Source organism: Hyposmocoma kahamanoa, unplaced genomic scaffold (genome assembly GCF_003589595.1).
Source record: "Hyposmocoma kahamanoa isolate Upper Pololo Valley unplaced genomic scaffold, ASM358959v1 182, whole genome shotgun sequence".
Lineage (NCBI taxonomy): Eukaryota > Metazoa > Arthropoda > Insecta > Lepidoptera > Cosmopterigidae > Hyposmocoma > Hyposmocoma kahamanoa.
Window position 1 is genome coordinate 793223 of NW_020653713.1, and position 20250 is coordinate 813472.

Below are 20250 nucleotides of genomic sequence, written 5' to 3' on the forward strand. Positions count from 1 at the left end.
TTTGTTTTTCTTCGGCTTTGCTAAGGAAAATTTGACGCCTCGCCACTGATAAGTTGCCCACATTCATGTACCATTACCAACTTTACTCTGTCATAACGACCACGGTAAATAGTATCCTTGACGAGTACGGAATGATTCAGACCTAAATTGTTGTTGGGTTACATTAAATGTCTGCGATAAGACAGGTTTGTTTTCATTTCTATAAGCTGGTAATTTTCTAATTTAAAATTAATTACCTACCTAAAACCTTTCACAGACCTTTAATGGAAATGTAAATGAAAGAATAACGAAAAAGTTGCGCCTAAGGGTAACCACCTGACAAATTGGCTAATGCTCCGCAAAATTTACCTTTATTTCAAATTAATGTTGTCCTTAATAAAAACTTGCCAAGCAAATTTCTTCTGTGAATGAAATAATTCCTATTTCATTCTATTTTCATTAGAATATTCGGAAGTTTAACTTTGTACTTCGTGTTTTCTTCTCTACTTTTACTTTTCGTCTTTGAACAAACTTTTGGACTTTGATACGTTGTCCGAATTAATATTAGCTTTGATTTTTTCACCGCATGATTCAGAGCATTAAACGTACACGCTGAGTTTACATACCGAATTCATATTATCAGAAGCAAAAAATAAGTCAATGCAAAAGATTTTTTGCCGACCCTATTATTTAAGAATGAACAATTAAATGAAAATATTTTTACTTGTTTTTCAAACAAACCAACAATTCGGGCCTTTTACTGATTCCATAGCCACTAAGGGTCGTATTCTAGAACTCCATTCAATGCTCAAGTCAGGATTGCACTGGCAACACAAGCACTGGAAATACGACCCTAATGGCAGGGACTTGAGTATGATTTCGAGTGCTTTAAACCATACTCAAATCCTGACTTGAGCATTGAGTAGAGTTCTAGAATACGACCCTTATACTCTTATAATATAAGGAACACTCTTCTACATTGAGCAGTCGGCTGTCAACAAGATATCCCGCCGCTCCAACGACCTCTTTGGCTAATTATTATCCAATAAAAACTAAATTACAAAGTCTGCATAATGGCACTTGGATGACGGGTCTTTGGTCGGCAATGCTGAGAAACGATATAAAACTACTGAACTTTCGTCCCCTCAGCTTCGAGCTCAATTTTTCTACAAGTGAGATACTTAGAGCGAAGTCCGCAAATGATAGTTGAAGAGCGGAAATTAGATACGTCAAAATATAACAAGTATGCGTCGCGGAAAGGAGGTTTTACGGATGGGCGTGCCCATTTGTTGACTATGATTTGATCCCAAATACGTTCGTTAATCTAGATGTTCGAGTTTTTCTTCTCTTTTCCGTTGAATCAAAATAATAAATAAATAAATAAATTTTTAATTGCTCGTTCTAGTTCCTCACTTTCACTTCACTTAGGTGCATAAGCAGTCAGGAAAAATTGCAGCACTATCCCGGTATTATTTCTATTATCATTTGTTTCAGCATGCGTTATTAGAACTTCGTTGAACTGCGTTGACAAATTTGGCCGAGGCTAAAAATGCTGCGGAATTCCGGTATAGATGTCCAGTCATTTTTACACCAAAGGCGTTGTTAAGATGAACAACTCTGCAAGAGTATTGAAGAAGAAGAACACATATTCCCTACCGACAACCCCAATCAACGTGCTGGCTTCATTGTTGTGAAGATATGTTCGGGTATTATAAACAGGTAACACCAGGTACAGGTAAATATCGTTGTTGGACCGCCTGGTCTTTTTCTCTCGCTAGCTGTTTGTCGACAGTTCTCAAAAATGTATGTATAGTGATATCCTTGATGAGTTTGGACACTGCAGCTTTTAGTGCATCCGAAGTGATGGTTAATAACATCCTCCTCAAATTTGCCAATTTTAATGCTATCTGTGCTGCAATATAATATAGTTTGCACTGCTCTTATAATTCCAGGAGCCACAGGTGTAACTATTCGCTAAAGAGTCATCAAATTGTCTCGTTTAATATTTTACACAGTTTTTGTCCACCGATTATTGCCAGCCTCCTGGGCACAATAGTTCAATGTGAAGGTCTCTATGAAATAGAATTTTTTTCTTTTCTTTTACCTGATTTATACATAATAGATGATTGATGATTTATACATACAGAATACTATTCCTTTAATTTAAAGATAAGGTATATCAATGACAATAAATGTCTCGATGTCCTTGGGCGCAGCAGCATTAGAAGGGTTGAGAGGATCCATCTGTCATCAAAAGTAGGTAAGGTTGTGGCGTTCGAAATCGTTAAATTTCAATTTATTGTAAGTTTTATATTGAATGATTACGAAAAATAATAATGTTGAATTGAATGATCATATTAATGCGGCGGATACTGTTTGAGAAGTTTTATAAACCTTTCTGATTTAGTCGTACCTTCAGAGTCAATTTTATTGTATAATACACGTGTTATTTCCGAGATAGGTGCTTGAAACATCTTACCTTAAACTTATGTATCATTCCGTATCGGTTGAGTAGCTCGTAGCCGAGGTACTTGACGGGTGCTCCGCCTGCGGACTCGTGCAGCGCGAACACGTCGAACGACCATTCGTCTAATGTCTGTAACAATTGATGCCGTTATGTATATGGGACAAGATATATTTGTTAAATGTCTTAAAGGGATTTTCTCTCAAAAAGAGTTTTGCTACCAAGGAATTTCAGCCTTTTATAGATGTGGTAGGAGAATTTTGCAATAATGCTGGGCAGTCAGTTGAGTGCTCCAATGTGTGAAGAAAATTTAGAAGGAAGATGCTGTTTCAACATCTTTTGAGTTCTTTAAAACTCGAAAAAAGGACTCAAATAAGAAAACACTGATATCAATTTCAGTATTAAATTGTTGAAACATGAACACGATAAACAATTCTCAACCACTTAAAAGCTATTTTCACTTATAGCGGGGGGAGACAAATGAATCCAGTGAAGTCCTCCATAATTAAAATTGCCGGCATGTGGATAATATAAACACAATTACAAATTTCGCTTTATAGAATAGCTGTAATTACATCTGGAGGTAATTCAAACAAGAGGAAAATCTCGAGTCTCGTGTATAAAGCCCAAACGGAGGGTTAAAGCTCTTAGGCCTTGCGGCGAGAATGGCAAGTCAAATGAGCAATGTACTAACTAAATAATACTAGGGTTACAACGAGCTTAACACCATTGTATCTTTGGATCGGAATGAATTTAAAATTTGTATTATTTGCGTTGTTGCTGTACGTGATAATTTCAACTACACGTTCTGTGGACGGCATACATAAGTTGGTAGTGGGTTGCTATGGATACCAAATATAGTCCCGAAGTAAGTAGCTGAAGCACTCGTGTTATGGAAATCTGAAACAACGACGGCACCACAAACACCCAGACTTGAGACAATATAGAAAAGTAAATTTTTTCTATACTGACCCGGGCGGAATCTGGGACCTGAGAGATGGTGACACCATGAAAACCGGTATGCAAGCCACTCGACCCCGTAGGTCGTCATTATTACTTGTGTTTTCATTAATAACTTGTTAATACTATGTACTATGTTCGATCTCTTATTTGTATCTGGCTTAAGTTTTCTTTTGCGACACAATCGCTATTGTTATGGAAAGAATGAATAAACAAAGAGTAGTTGTGATCAATCTGGATGTTCGTACTTCTTATCTAACTATGAAAGACTCTTCTTCTTCTTCTTCTTCATGTCCTTATCCTTATTATTAGCACAACATACGTTTTTCTTCCTCTCTCCCCTATTAGCCGTCATATCTATAATCACACCTTTCTTATCCATGTCATAACAATGAAAGACTATTGACAAATAACTGAACTTTGACTACCTCTTACTTTGTTTACGCCTTATATAGAATCGAACAGAAATCATTTATTCTGTTTAAAAGCACAGTGCACACACTATATACATAGGTAACGACAACACATACTACTTACCGACTACAATATTAGACTTAAAACAAATGGAAAGCACACTTCTTATTACATACTAGTTAACAAATACAACGAATGAAAATAAACAAAAATAAAAAACTTAAATAAATAATTATGTTACGAATAATAATGAACATAACAGGCAGCGTGTGCGCTGTGATTGTCGTCTCACTGAAAGTGTTACGGCGCTGTTTTTACGTGGATACGGTAACAATAATACACATGTCACGGAACATAGCACATGTGTAACTAGATTACATTATTATGGCCACTATTTCGACATAATTAATCTTATTAAAAAATGTAGACACATTTGATAAAATTGTAAAGTAACTAGGTTAATTCTCATTTAGATATTTAAAAATTTGATTACAATTAAATAAACAACTCCTAACCAGTTAATAACTAACAAAATGCAAAAAACATCTCCGACACGACACCAGCTACATTGGAGGTTTAAAAAATTAAAATAATTATAAACAAAGGCTCTTTGAGTAACTTTTAAACACAAAAAGTGACGAAGCATTTATTATAATTACAATATTTACTATAATAATAATAGCGCACCCACATAGCACCGCACTAGGGAAACCCTGTACTGCGGGTGCCATGCACACACAGATAGACAACCGCAAATTACAACCAAACTCACGAGAGAAATAAATGTAAGCCATACAAACATTTTATCCCGGCACGGGAATCGAACCCGGGATCTCTGCGTGGCAGTCCAGCATGGTAACCGTTCAGCCACGGAGGCAGATACTTTGTTAAGTGACGAATAGAGACTTACAAGCAATGAAATTAAGTTACTCATTACGTTTTAACTTTCGTGTTTGTGAATAATACATTCTTTATCCGTATAAATTCCCCAAATAACGCAATCAGAATGGCTTGTACACGATTTAGATTACAATCTGGAAGGTGACCCCATAAAGCAATCCCGGGCCTGACCGCCGACCACTGAATAAGGACGCCAAACCGTCGTATATATTTTCCACTTTATGTAATGTTGGATCCATGCTCTTAATTTACTGAGATATTTGACTGAGAAATTTGATGATAATATTTTTTTTTAATTTTTTTTTTATTATATGGTACAACAACAGATAACAGACTACAAATAATACTAGAACTAATACATATACATATAACATTATAAATCTGACATCCAATTATAATTGTACACAACATTTGTATTATCATAAATTACAATATAAAAGGACAGACGTTAAAAGTTTAAGTTTAAGTTACTTTTTGCCAATACTAGTAAACAGTGTTGTTTTGAAGCATTCAAAACTACAGAAAAAAATGTCATGGTGGGAACATATGCTATTATATGATCGACACATTCTGCACAATGGTCCATTCTGTGAAACATTATTTTTTGTAAGAGGTACACCAAACAACTGCGGAGTACGCATAGAACGAGTAGGTACCCTAAAACACAGGTGTTCGATCAGCTGAGAATCCATGGCAGAATTAACAATTTTGTGCAAAGCACATAAGTAATATTTTGGATGTAATATATTCTTTTTCTTTATGGTTTATGTAAGTAACTGGCGTGAGTGTTGCCTCACTTTTACATTTCTTTCATTAATCGTAACTTTTGACCCCTTAGCGTAACAAACCTAAGTAAGTTTTATTTTTCAGGCAATTTTCGTCATTTTTGTGAACGATGACATTTTTAAATTCAACCATATTTAATATTGTAAACACAGAATAGTTTGCGAACGCACTCAAATTAGACAATAAAGTAACTTAAAGATGGCGCAAACAAAAAGCATTTACTGATTAAACATTAATATCTCTTGGGCGTAAATATTTTTTATTTTTGAGATTTAATCGTGAGTTTTTTACGCACACACTCATAGCCCCGCGCTAGGGAAACCCTGTATCGCGGGTGCTATGGACATACACAAATCACATCCTAAGTCACAAAATAAATAAATAAACAAAATGTAGGGCGTGCAATATTTCTTTCTGATTCGGTAATGGACTGCTCCAGTCTGGTAACCGTTCGGCCATGGAGGTTGTCATGGAGGAGGTAGATATGTACCGTTTACAGTTCAAAATTTTGGTTAAAAAAAAATGTAACTTCTCAGGTAACGGAACGTAATTTCGAAGTATAAACTTGGAAAAGTTTATAGTTTTCAAGGGTCCTGGCTGTACAATACTGGTGAGCACAGAAATGGTGTCCAGTCACTTTGCTGTCGCAGCGAACCAAAGTAACCTAAGACTGCGGAGAGTTAAAAGAAAAATATAGTCTTTTATATATACCGCGAGAAGCAAATAATAAATCTTCTCAAAAACCGTACACCAGAAAGTCATTTCCCGCAATCGTTTCCACTGTACCTCCTGTCCTTTTCCATAATTTAGTAGTACATAATAGAGAGAAATTACCTGTTTCCCAAGAACTTGATTATATAGTGTGGTAATATGGAGGTAGACTAAATGGCTCTATAAAGAATTCGTTTAACTGAAGCTTGTATAGCAAGCACATTTGTCGTTTAATTTGATTGCTTTTTTGGGGAAAATGGAAATAGAAAATTTTGAACAAATTCACCTTTTCTTGGAAATTGTTGTTATCTTATATTTTTATGTTGGTTCAAATCTATAAATAAGTAATATTACCAAGATAAAGCCGTGGTAGCATAACGCTTTGACCTACGGCCTCTCCTGCAGAGAAATATGGTTTCGAATCCGGGCTTGCAGCTTTTTCTTTTTTTAGGATTTATATGCAAAATTCAATTCAAAATTTACCAAGAGTTTGTCCGTCAAGGGTAGCATCGTGACGAAACCTATACACATCTCTGCAAAGCGATTTAATGATGTGTGTGTGGTTATTGTTACAGCCCAAGACCTCTCATTGTGAGTGAAGGCCCGTGCCCAGTATTGGGATATATAGGATAACTATTTATTTTTATACCATTACCAATTCGGTTATGGCATATCATATTTTTTGTAGCAGTAGACTAGCTCCTTGTGAAAGAGTTCGTCGAGCGAAGTACTACCACCTTACCTATTTCTGCCGCCAAGCAGTAATGTCAGATTACCGTGTTCCGGTTTTGAAGGGTAAGGTTGCTTGTGAAATTACAGACACATGGGACTTGTCAATTTATGTCTCAGGGTGACGGGCGCAATGGCAGTGCCCCTCAGATCTTTACGACTGAAAGCTCTGAGTGGCACTGCAACTGTTATGGACAGGCGTGTCACTTACCATCAGGCACGCGATTTGTTTGTCCCATTACATTACCAATTCCGTTATGGCATACGAGTATCATTTGCCAGAAGAATTATGCACATTACAATGTTTGTTTTTATTTACAGATGCAAATAAAATAAGAATTTGTTACATTAATATCGCAGTAGAAAGTTCTATTCTAGTAGTGGTTTGAATAAAACCCTTGTTAATTATTCAGATGGTACTTTGCTCTTACCCTATTGATTCCCCGAGGTAAATAATGTGAAAAATATTCAAAAGGGGTTTTGCAGGTAAACTACATTTAACAGTTAAGCTAAAAACATTATCTGTCACTTAAAATTTTATCAGGAAAAACTTAGTTTTATATACAGTTGTAATTCCCTTCCGCAGATTTGTTTGATATTAGTTAATACGCATTTCACTCCTATCTGACCCGATGGAAAGTGACGATGAGGTCGACGATGGAGTACATTTACTCAAATATTTTGTGTGTCCGTAAAAATATACATCATTTCATTTAGAAAGAAGATATCCATAAAATTAACCTTAGAGCTAAGTCCAAACTCATGGTCCCACGATTTCGTTTAACTCAGGTAAATGACACTTTTATGGGGTATACGTTTTTAGGACAAGATTCCGGAGTATATATATTAAAATTGTCATTTCCTAAGTCTAAAACTTACATTAAAAGTATTTGAATTAAAAAGTCATATAACAAAATTGAAGACTACTTGTTAGATAAAGATATATAGAAAGACGAGATGGGTCTAGATTTCACACAAATTTGTTTCAAGGTGTATTCCATAGCATCTAAGTTTATTTGAAAAGAGCCATTCCTCGAGTTACTTGATAGCTCTTCTCAAGGAAGTCAGCTTAGTGAACGAGCAGTAGCTTAAAATACTACGTTTTTAAGCATTGACTTACAAATAAATGGACGACGGGTCTAATACAAAAACCACGAAAAAAATGTCCCAAGTCAACCTATTTAAACGTAGTGACATATAAAGGAATATGAAAAAGCTAAAACGTTGAATTTAAATTGTAATGTCATCGCTGTACTGTCTAATTTTGCTTGCTTCGCTGTCAGTCGAACAAACGAAGACTAAAGCATGAATGACGCTCTGTATACTCTGTATATTTTAACGTCCTATAAGTTCGGACACTTTTTAGCGCGGACTCAACGTCCATATAATTGTAAGTCAATGTTTTTAAGTGTAAATTTATTTTACTTAGCAACAAATGATTCTTTGACTTTGACACGCGAAGTTGACATTGGCACTTGGCTTCTTAAATTATTTATACTTTATATTATGTCATCAATTCATCATTTTATCTGTCTATCTGACCGTGTTTGGACATGACGATCAGATCGACATCTAGTCAGTTGGCGCTAATGAGCTCGAAGATGACTAATGTAGCCAATCTTCGCGGCGAACTCTGTGAACATTAAGAGCACGTGAGTAAACCGCCAACGTAATTAAAGTTAATGGCGGAGGGTGGGAGGGCCTTTATCTTGTCTCGTTTAGCATCGAGTTCATCTTTACGCTGCTCTTTAAACTCGTGGACTTGCCTCTTTACAATCCCCTGCTATTCAGGGTGCAGTCCTGCCTAAACTTGCCATCAGAAATCTAAAATTTTCCACGTAATTTTCAGCATAGCCGACTATTTCCGTAAAAAAATATTTTCTCAAAACTTATTTGTATCTATCGATTTCCGCCCGTTCCCGTGGTATCTTCTCCTGACTCGTGAATACATGAATACAATTTCTAATATAGTAACTGCTCAGGAGGAAACGTTTTTACCCTCTTTAAATTTTGCCTCAATTGATACAGTATAATGTGGTTTATGGAATAAAGGGAGGATTTATAAAATACAAAAAAGTTCTTACCACTGAAATTGCGGCATACAATTAGATGAATTGACGTGTTCATGTCTACAAACCTATGATGAATATCGGAAATATAAAAACACGTAAGTCATATTAAAAACATAATAAACATGTTAAAGTTAAGAAATATAAAAGCGTTTTTTGAATGACGACTGGTAGATTCTTAATCCTCTTGCCTTTGGAAAATAAGTTCAAAAACATTTCTAGGAAACCAATAGAATTATATTTTATTGCTCTATCCTCTCTATCTATATAATCGCTCCCTAATGTCTGAGGATCGTGTTCATGTCATTTCTGGAGCGGATAATTTACTTCCGTGACTGCCCAGCTCGTCCCTACCGACCGTGTAACTTTTGGAGAATGATGAATTTTTGCAAGATCTCGTAGCCGTGTTTCTTCCGTGTTACCAACTCCAATCAGTTTTTCAAAATGTTCATAGCCTCTGCGCGTGTGCGATGTGAAAGAACGCATTGGCGGCTTAAGGTGGACAATCGAGTTGTCCAAAGTACTTTAAGCATTCGTCTTCAGCATCACTAGAAAAACTTTGCCTTTGACTTACTATTGGCAAAAAAAATATCTTGCATATTAACAACGAGTAACCTATCACAACATGAATTTCTGTTTTCTAAATGTCATTATTCCGAACATTGTTCTATTTTTTTTCATTAGTGCGATGACTGTTTTGTTATAAATTTGTAACACTGAAATATCTTACAGCAGTAAATAGGTTACCTATCAGTAGTCTGAAATGACATTTTCTACCTCGAAAGTAATATCGAGTTTTTAGATTTTCGCGATTGTTACACACAGGAAATGAAACTATTTTTCCGGATTTAAATCGCGTATCACGGTTGACTCAACCGTGACCATGGGACCTGTAAAGGGCCCGAAACATAGGTTTGTTTGAAAAAACAAATATACGCGATTTAAATCCGGAAAAATTGTTTCATTTCCTCGAAAGTAATTATGAGAGGAAAATGTTTTTCTTTTAAAACTATCTTAACCTAACCTAATCGTTTCGTTTCGATGTTTGGTCAAGTCTGTTTTCCATATAGTTTAAATTGCTGAGTATTCGTTTTGACATATCCTATGACATATCATATAATCCCAGGCGGGATGTTATGGTATGTTAATATGTTAGGTTAGGTTAATATAAAAAAAAGAAAAGGTTAATATACGAAAAAGCAGAGGTGAATTTGTTTAAATTTTATTTGGTCAATTTATTTAGCTTCATTCATCGTTCATTTGTGTCAATCACATTCAATTAAATACAAAAATGAACAAAACCGATATATACAATTCGGTACATTAGTCTAACGTCATGTTGGGGAAATGAAAATCTGGAAACAAATAACTTATCAATGCATGAAAATAGTGAAACATTAAATGATACAACGGAATATCGTCATGTGTTTTCGGACACATGAAACAAAACCTGTTCAATAAAAGCCGAATTGTTCTCGGAGAAACAAAATTTTGTAAGTCTTGTTTCTAGCTTCTGACAGGTAACCTAAAAACGAATATAATGTTAAGAACATTTTCAAGCTTTAAAGCGCCTTATCAGCTGTAAGAGGATTGTTTAGAGTGCGTGGTACGTACAAACAGGACCTGATCCTATTTTGGGTGCTAAGTAATTAAACCCATTTTGGACACACGTTCTAGTAACTAACATCTAGCGTCGATATCTCTTAGTTTCCTGTTGTAAAAAACATTCATTCCTTAGACGAGCTCATTAGATGTGCTCATGTTTTCGCTTTGAAAATATCTGACGTATTAATTAAATTACACAGTCGAAGCCAATTAAAGCTCTGTCTATTAGAAAATAGAATTCCAACTAGTGAGAAAATTATATATTCTTCTTACTGTATTAAAACTACATAAGTCCCTCACATTCAATCCTCTGCTCATGTGTCGTAGACGGAATTACAGCGTCGCTCCTCAACCAATTTCTAATTCTTTGTTTGCCGACAGACAATTTGTGGTTAACTCAGCACGTTTGTACAACAATATCAATAAAAAAATTAATATCTACAAATTACAGCTCCATATCTGTAAAAAGGCTGTGACTAACTGGTTACTGTCACTGACTTATGAGGAAACGGAGAACATATCACACCATTAATTTATATACCCATTTCTATACCTCCTAATTATTATTTTCATTATTTTCATTATTTTGGACAACTATTTTATATATTCATCTCACTAAAAACCTAAATGATTTATAGATATTAATATTATTCTAGGTTACGCCCTAACGGGTATTCAATAATCAGATGGTGTGTATACTTCCTTACATATACAAATACACACACATAATATATATTAATTATACTTAATATAATTAACATTTTTATATTTATTTAATTTTATTTTATATATGAATAATTATTTAATATATTACATTATACATTATATATATATATATGTAATTATATTCACATACATAATTACATTTATAAATTCATTCATTTCTGTACTAGGTTTATTATTAAGATTAAAGTACAATGGAAGAGCGGGCCTTCCTAATACAGGTAGATGATACCTAAAAGGAAGACCCAATTGTAAACTCTAATTTTAAGTACATGTAAAAAAGAAATAAACATATTTTCATTTCATTTTCATTTTCATTTTCATTTCATTTTCAACTAGTATGTGCAACCAATTTAGTCATGGAAATTCGTTTTAGAACGACTATTTTGTTGACTACGACTTGTTTAATTAATTTTCATACTGTGGAATTTGGCGTACTTGTAGTTATGACGCACGTAGGTATATTAATATAAGAGCTCGTCTGAAATTGTTATACGTTATGTTACGTTACGTGTATGTATGTTATATGTTTTGAAACTGTTTTGAGTGGACAATAAGCGCACATAATTTGACAAAAGAAAGTTATTCGTGCTATATTGAAATACTCTTTGTCAAACGGAATACTTACATATTTATATTTTTATACCAGCATATGGCATTAGTATCTGGATTATGGGAGCATGATTATGATATAAAAAAAAATCATCAAGAGGATGGTTTAGAAACAACTGAAGCGTATGCAATGACCAAAGCCGACGAATAAAAAACCAGTAAATGTTGTCACTTGATTATTTTAACCAATAAAAAGCTCGGTGTTTTTTTACTATAATATTTAGCATATTCTGGAACGCAGCTGTGTTAAAAGATTAATATAAACTCTTTTGGTTTACGCCACTTTTCTTAAAAAGCAGCGACATAGCGATTATATTTTTCATATTTTAAACACAAAGCGAATGCTTCAATTCTACGGAGAAAGGCTTGTGCTATACGCGCTACGCAACGTGAGTGCATTGCGAGATTAGGCGAGTGTATGTGCGTCCGTACAAAGCGTGCACACATACAAGCCTTTTGTATGGAGCACAGTATGACACAACGCCCGGCCCAACAAACGGTGACGATTCGATTGGCACCTATCGTTATAGTGTGCAAAGGTCTTAAACGGTCGATTTACGAATATCTACAATTTCGATTACTCAACCAACAAATTTGTAAAAGGAAACAAGTGTACTTACCTTCAGAACTCTAACAACATCCTGCGGGAACTGCATAAGAGCGGTGCTAGTAACCCGCCTGTAGATTCTGTCAACGAAGATGCCCGCGCGGATCGCGTGCGCCACAGATCGGAACTTCGGCTTCTCGTCAGATTTTCGTTTCGACGTCGCCAGTTGCCTCGTGAATGTCGACGCCAACCACTCTCGGACCTCAGGAGGTACAGCGTCAGGCTGTACTTCGGACAACTCGTCATCTTCATCCGCCAGTCGCCTGCACACAACCCGAAACGCATATTAAAATTATAGATTAACCATTGTTATCAATCATCTGATCACACAATGCATGTGCCAATAACACTTCACATTAGCCTTTTGCCTTTTGAGCAAAACAAGAGCTTTTTATTTAATTCTGTTGCTGATCCAGTTAAAGCAAAGCTGCAAGTTAAAAAAATAATCCGTTTTTTTTAGAAAAATGTTGTGAACAATGCCTGAATATTATTTTAACAAATCTTTAAGTTTACTACTTTATAAAAATCTAAATTGTTATTATTTTTGTTATTTCACTTTTAAATTATGTATGTAACTTTTTCAGTTGTGCGTTAAGCTTTATAGTAATTTCTAGCTAAGTTTTGGTTTCTAAGTATATTGTAAAGATGGAAAAACACTATACTTTAAACTATAATTCTACTAATCTGTTGGTAACTCTATCTAGTTGTTGTGCAAACTGGCATAACCGTTAACCATTAAATTAGACTTACTTCAACTTATTATGTAAATTCTACGTCTATGTTGTTATTTCAAGTTACAATGTTAAATTGGTTAGTCGTGTTTCTAGAATAGGCATTGCCAAAACAGGGATTGCTCTCCAAGATCTACTGGACGATAACACGATGAAACTATGGATTGGAACAATGGAACTAGTGAACCTAGTTTCACATCATGGAATAGCCCAACGGAATTTGGTGAGGATAATCCAAATTGAAAAGATAAAAAAGTTATACAATCCTTTAAGATTAATAAAGCTGATAGTTCGGGTGAACAGCCTCGCCTAAAAGATTGGCGACAACTTTCTGGATGAATAGAAACCGGTCGTTTGCTAAATGTAATTAAACAATTTACGTAATCGGATCAATCGCTCAGGCGAGGCTGAATAGGAAATTTGTTGTACCTCTTAGAAAGCCCTTCGATCACTTATACAATTTAAAGAGAAAAACAAACACATTATCTGTTTTATTTACACAATTTATGAGGTTCTCCTCGAAATCGGCATCGCAAGTCTTCGAACAAAGATTCCTTGCCTTTTCCTCGATAGTAAGCTGTGTAGAAGTCTCTCGAGTATTTGCTGATAGGTTTAATTAAAGTAGTGAGAGGAAAGAATTAGTCTTGTAGAAGTTAGAGCATGCTGAGGTATGTCGACACTAAAGCTGGACGGACTTCATGCAGCGTGCACGTATATTCCAATGCTTTTTACCTTTCTTTCCATTGACTGCCGTATTTTGTACAGGAAATATTGATGGCAATGTCTTTTTAATAACGACTTTCATCAGGGTGCAATTTATAACTTTGTAGAATTGCAATCAAAACTTTTGCAATGTGATTGAGGATGCATAGAGAAAATCCAATCAATGCGGAACACAAGACTGGTCTTCTAATTTACTGTATTCCATACACAGGAATAGTTCTGGTCTTCGTCTTATTTGATTAAAAGGAAAATTAGTAGCGTTATGTTTGTAGCTTCTATCTGTGTGTAAAAAAGATTTTTACCACTGACATATTTTATTATGGTGCACATAGCAAGATAATGTTTAATGACTAAAATAGTTAACACTGTAAAAGGCAATGGAAAACAAAGTATTACACACAACATAACGACAAAACAAGCGGGTTAAAGGATGCTTGGTTGTTTAAGGTTAGGAATTGATATATTGCTACTTAAACGAAGTGTCGTTGATGAAAGTAGTATCAGAAACGATAAAATATAAAAGTTGCGAGTATTTTACGTAGATTGAAGAGTTTACTAATAGTATTTTGAGTGAAGGCTTTGTTGAAGTAGCAATAGACGTTAAATAAAGAGGTAACATCGACACACCTAAACACCAGGGTCGGGGCGGACTGCTGGCGCGCCACTGCCGGTCTAAAATAAAACACGATGTCATTGGGACACAGTCAGGGAGCACAAAGGTCCTGGTCTTAATCACAATGGACAACCGGTTGGTCATCACAAGTTACTCGACTAATTTCAGAAAACCTTACATTTGCAGCGTCTATATCACATTTAAATGCATCTAAAATTAGCTAGCTGTATCACGTGCATTATGTATGGTTAACTAGTTAAATAAATTAATGATGGACGCAACCGGTAATTTTAAGCGGTTTTATACACATCAAAATAAACATTAAATAAAAACTATTAACACAAATCAAAGGTTTCCATTTTATATGCAAGAAAGAAGCTCTGAAATATTTTGAAATTAGAAGAAAATTATTGAAAACTCGTGAAAGCTAAATAAAAATCTCGAAACTATGAAGTATAAGCAAACTGAAACAAAAAGTATCTTAAGAATTTGTCAAAGTATACGAAGCTTTGGAGATAATGCTTATAGGGGTCACCCCGACGCAAATGTTTCATGCCTAAGGACTGACAAGTAGACAGATTGCAGAGATAGGACAGAGACGAATCACAAAGGGTATTGACGCTACACGAGGATAATTGAGGTCTAATCTAAAAGGAGTAGAGAACTATTCTACAAAAGAATGAGTCAGGCGATCAGATTAACAATTACAAAAAAACGATAAAAATAAAGATTGCCCAAGTCATTCTTGAAATATTTCAGATGAAATGTGGTCACGTACGGTTATTACCATACGTGAAAAGGGTTTGGAGCACACGCATGCCTCGAACGAACACAAAAGGCTCCGAAATTAACAAGAGAAAGGAAGAAGACGGTCTAAGGTACCAGGAGGACAGGAGACTGAGACAGTATACTGAAGCTTCAACAGAACAGAAAGACCTAATCGCACAGAGTGGACAGAAGGGAGGCGCGACTACTTGGCCGTGGTCGGTGTTGTTGTAACGGTATTAACTTTGCTTCGTTCGGTTTCTCTACTGAGCACCTTGCCCAGCAAGGCGTGCGCAGGCGACGTACGGGCAGCGAGGCGGGCTGCGCGCGCGGCTGCTCCGCGACTCGCCTATCCCTGCGTTAGACATTATCACTGGCAACGCGGCGAGCTCCGCCATCAACATTTACATTCTCTACAATCTGCTTAATTTTAACCATCAATGTGTAAATGATAAACCCGAAATGCATTTGCCTGTGATAAATAAATGACAACTGAAATCAACAACGCTCTCAAAACCAACCTTACAGAAAAACTAATACAACAAATACAATGTCGGAGCATTATTTTCGTAAGAGCTTATTATTATAACGATTTTATATACAAGCAGATAGGGATGGTAGAGTTTGCTCAGGACAAAGTTTAATGAATACATTTGCCTGGGTTCCAATCTCGTTCCATTGCCATATTTGTTGGGTTTCCTCTCAAGGCCTCGACTTATGAAATTCCCTTTGAGACTGTACTATGTTTTGATTTCCTATTTTGGTTAGCCTCTTATATTATATTATCTAATCTTACTTTTGGTGGTTCGGAGAAATGTTGATGTTTTCGTTACAAATATTTATTGTGAGCTTGTGAACATTTTTTCACAATGGAACATGTCTTATTACGCCAAAATAGAGGAATAAAGATCAGAAAAACGCTGGCTAGAGACGATGCCGATGGAAATTAGTTTTCGACGAGTCGTAATACAATCTGTTGTTATTCATTGATACCGTTTCTCCGTTTCTAATGATATTATAAATTATTTAAACAAGGTACATTTTAAATAAGAATAATAGAACGTTTCGACTTTAGGTTTGGTTTGTTACTGTTGGACATATTTATAGCGCTCAGTGGAACAAGAAGGTTGAGACTTATTGGCTACGATTTTCTTGTGGAATTATAAATTCCGACCAATGCCGAAAAGTTACCTGTTTGCTGGTTTTCTATTAGACAAATTTCGAAGAGTTTGTGCAGGAACTTTACGAGTTAGTTCCACCTTCACCCTTCCTCCTTCGGCTAACCACAAAGTCCGAAACACAGCATCCTTATGTCATTTCTGTCCCATGTACTCAAAGCTTTACCCCTCCTTCCTAATGCGTACGGTAATAAAGCGGACACTAGGGACGTTTGTATTCCTCATTCTGGTTGATATTCAAAATCTGTCATCCAAAATATGAAAATTATAGTGATACAAAAACTTTATACTAAAGGTTATTATACAGTTTCTGCGTGCTTAGATGATAAAAATCCGTGTTATTGACTCTTGCAGGTTGTTTCTAAAGAGCAACCCTTAGAGTTTCTATAGAAAGATATAAGATAATATTCGGTTTTATATAATATGTATACGCAAGCGTGTGTATATGTATGTGTATATGTACATATGTATGTTTGTGTTTATACTATGTCATCAACTCCTTTATACTTTTTACTCTCACTTTATAGTTATCAAATATGTAGTTTTTTTCTTTTATAGGTTACTTATCGTAGTAACGGATTGAGTCGTGTATTATCTAATGTTATTTAAATAAATATTTTAATAAAAAAAATATGAATATAGATATATAAATTTAGGTAAGCATGTCACATGTTATTACTTTGTTATCTATTACATAACACAATATTTGTTAATCGTGTGTGTGTATTTGATAGCGTATGTCAGTAAAAAATGTAAAAAGTCTGTGTTTCGTATGTGGTATTTGTTAAGTGCGCCTGTGACGCAATCCATGGGTTCCACATAATACCGGCGCTGTGGCTGTTCTCAGCTACGGCGTATTCTAAGTGGTGCCCATTCAGTATTGTTTATTTAGTGTTTATTTTATTTTGTAAGTACAATTTAAAATAGATGGTACTGAATAAAATTTTCTTTTCTTTTTCTTCTTTCTTTCTTTCTTGCTCATTCTTCTCAATGGAATTTGCCTTACGAATTAGTAATACAGTTCAATCAATATGATCATTTCGGGTGTAATTTACTTACCTATGAAATAAAGATTATTTGACTTCTGACTTTGACTCATCTGTGCTTTCCGAAAACTACATTTGGAGCTACTAAAGACTAGAGTGAAAGGGCGTTTTTTTAAATAAATGTGTTACAGGGTTATGAGCACGTCAAGCTTTGCACTTAAGACTTAAATCCAACTCTATGCCGTTTACTACAAGAACGGTTCAAAGTACAAAATGAAAAAACCCACTCAATGTTCAGGACATTGAGTGGGTTTGTGTATTTTATTTCATTTTTCACAAATCCAGTGAATTTCTGGCCCTGAATCTATTGTAATGCAAATTGTGTTCGTGCACGTCGTGTGTGTGGTATGTGTTCATCTAGATGACAGCGAGGCATGACACGTAATTGCTGATATGACCACGTTTTATATAGCGAATGGAATGGCGGTCATAAACTTGTTCTGCAAACAAGTATCTTTATAGTATTTTATAAGTATTTATAGGCTTCAGGGAAATATGTTTTTATTTGGTAAACTATGACCAAGAAAATCAATCTTAAATACAAATTAACAACAAAACAAACATAACAAATTGGTCTATGACACACTTACATAGCTCTGCCACATGGCCATGGCCTACCATTGATAAAATATTCCAGAACACGTTGTTCTGGATACTAATGGCATAAATTAAAAGAAACAGGCATCTCGGGACTGCTTTATATTGTCGCAATATGTTTTCTATAAAAGTTTTTAGTTTTCGTTGAGGATTTTTATGAATTGCGTGACTTTTTAAACGACGTTTAGATATAATTATTTGAAAAATGGAATTTAATTTAAAATTTAAATGTACAACTAGCATTAAAATCTTCCCACGTGAATCCAAATATTATCTTTGCGTTCTTGTGACGTATTTTAATAGCAGTGTTATATAATTTATGGTCCATTTTACTAGGGAAATTAACGAGTGTCCACATTGAGATATTCGGTTAAATGTAATAAACCGCGGCTGTAATTTTTTTATGTAGTTATCACGGTCAAAATAATGTGCTTCGGTATTGAAAATGCTTTTTTAATTCTTAAAGCTAGTTTATATAATATTATACCTATTATTCACGTAGGCAGACTGAAATAATGGCACAAATGCATATCAGAAAAAGAATAGAAATTAAAGTAAGTCTTAAAAGTATGACATAGGTGATTTTACTTTTTTAAAGTTTTTTTTTTCCCAGAACCATGGTATGATAAAGTACCTAAATTGAGAACCAATGCTCGAAAAAATACCTTAAATGTCTTTGTGTATAAAAAAAAGCCTTAACCATGTTTCGTTTCATAAGTAGCTGAGAATAGATGGTTTAATATAGGAATTTATGACAAAAGTGGGCAGTGAAAGTCTCTAGCGTCTGCCTACTCCACAGATATATATCACCTACTAACGAAGAATCACAAATGTACGTACCAAGTAAAAGCTGCAATATGTTATGAATATGCGGCTTACACTCGGTTATATATTTCTTTACTGGACACTCATACAAAATCAAAATACTTGGTTTTCAAATAAATTATGCGTATATTCTGATTACAAAATGAACTAACTATGGAAAAAGTCCCTGTTTTTTCAAGAACTCGAAGTTGTGGTGTTCTTGCAGTTTTTAATGGCACAATAGGCTTTTCGACTGTTGTCTAACTACGAAAACGGCCGGGCGCATTCTAAAGCGTGGCAACTAAGCGTTTTTATATTACATTAGACACGCGAAGTAGGCTGAAGTACACATGCGGCGTCTATTTAGATGTATTAGGTCTGTGGCCTTCTCCGATAGGATGTATCGTTGTATCGTGTTGTTAGGTTTTTACACATTTTTACACATTGAAAATGATTTTTTTTGGCTCTAAATAGCGTACATTTGGTTATTCAAATAAACCAACATTCCCGCTCCTTTCAATAGAATAAAATGTCACGATGTGGTATTAGTACTTTATCCAAAATTATTATGCCATGCACAAGCGTTGCTCTCGACGTGAAGTAAATCCAATTTAGTCCATGTAACATGGGCGTTGACGTGAGTTGCAAATACGGAACGACTTAAACATCAGTTCCGATAAAATTGATAAAACTTTAAGGCGTGGAAAATGACGAGGAATCATTCAGAATGAAAGGTTCGCAGTAATTTTACTGATTTCCAAAATTTAATAAATTATTACAGGTTATCAACCTAATGCAATAGACCAGCAAAATGCTAACAACATAGAATGTAAAGCGATATCTTTGTGAATTCACCCAGAGAACAGTGGAAGAGATCGATCCTGTCCAATTTTTCGTTTTGGGTGCGCAATGACTCGCTTGAGAGCATGTTGATGATTTTGATAAAAATATGCGTATCTTCAAGTAGATAATGTTACGGGAAATTTCTATAATCGGACATTGTTAATACGGACCCGTTCTTACTAATGATGACCAAGATCATCGTTCAAATTGAAAAAAATATTACTTTATAAATCGAGGCTGAAAATGGCGTGAATTTGTCACCTGGACCGGGCAGTATGAGTAATCCTTTCCTCCTCGCGAGCAATAATCTAACGATTTAACCAAAACACAATAAATCATTTGTTTCATCACTTTAACCAAGACAGGATGGTCATTATTCATACAGACCGCC

General features: G+C 35.1%; 1 protein-coding gene across 2 annotated transcripts in view; it reads right to left on the reverse strand.

The window, feature by feature from the left end:
• Positions 1–20250, reverse strand: part of LOC113226174 (calcium/calmodulin-dependent 3',5'-cyclic nucleotide phosphodiesterase 1-like) — a 371342-nt gene that overhangs the window by 27241 nt on the left and 323851 nt on the right. Inside the window, exons 4-7 of one of the 2 annotated variants that reach the window (XM_026458708.1) lie at positions 15636–15746; positions 14641–14685; positions 12573–12822; positions 2459–2575 (exon numbers count right to left, since the gene is read on the reverse strand). In XM_026458708.1, the coding sequence (XP_026314493.1) occupies positions 2459–2575; positions 12573–12822; positions 14641–14685; positions 15636–15746 (523 nt within the window). The remainder of the gene's footprint in view (positions 1–2458; positions 2576–12572; positions 12823–14640; positions 14686–15635; positions 15747–20250) is intronic. The other variant, XM_026458709.1, reaches the window with a different exon arrangement.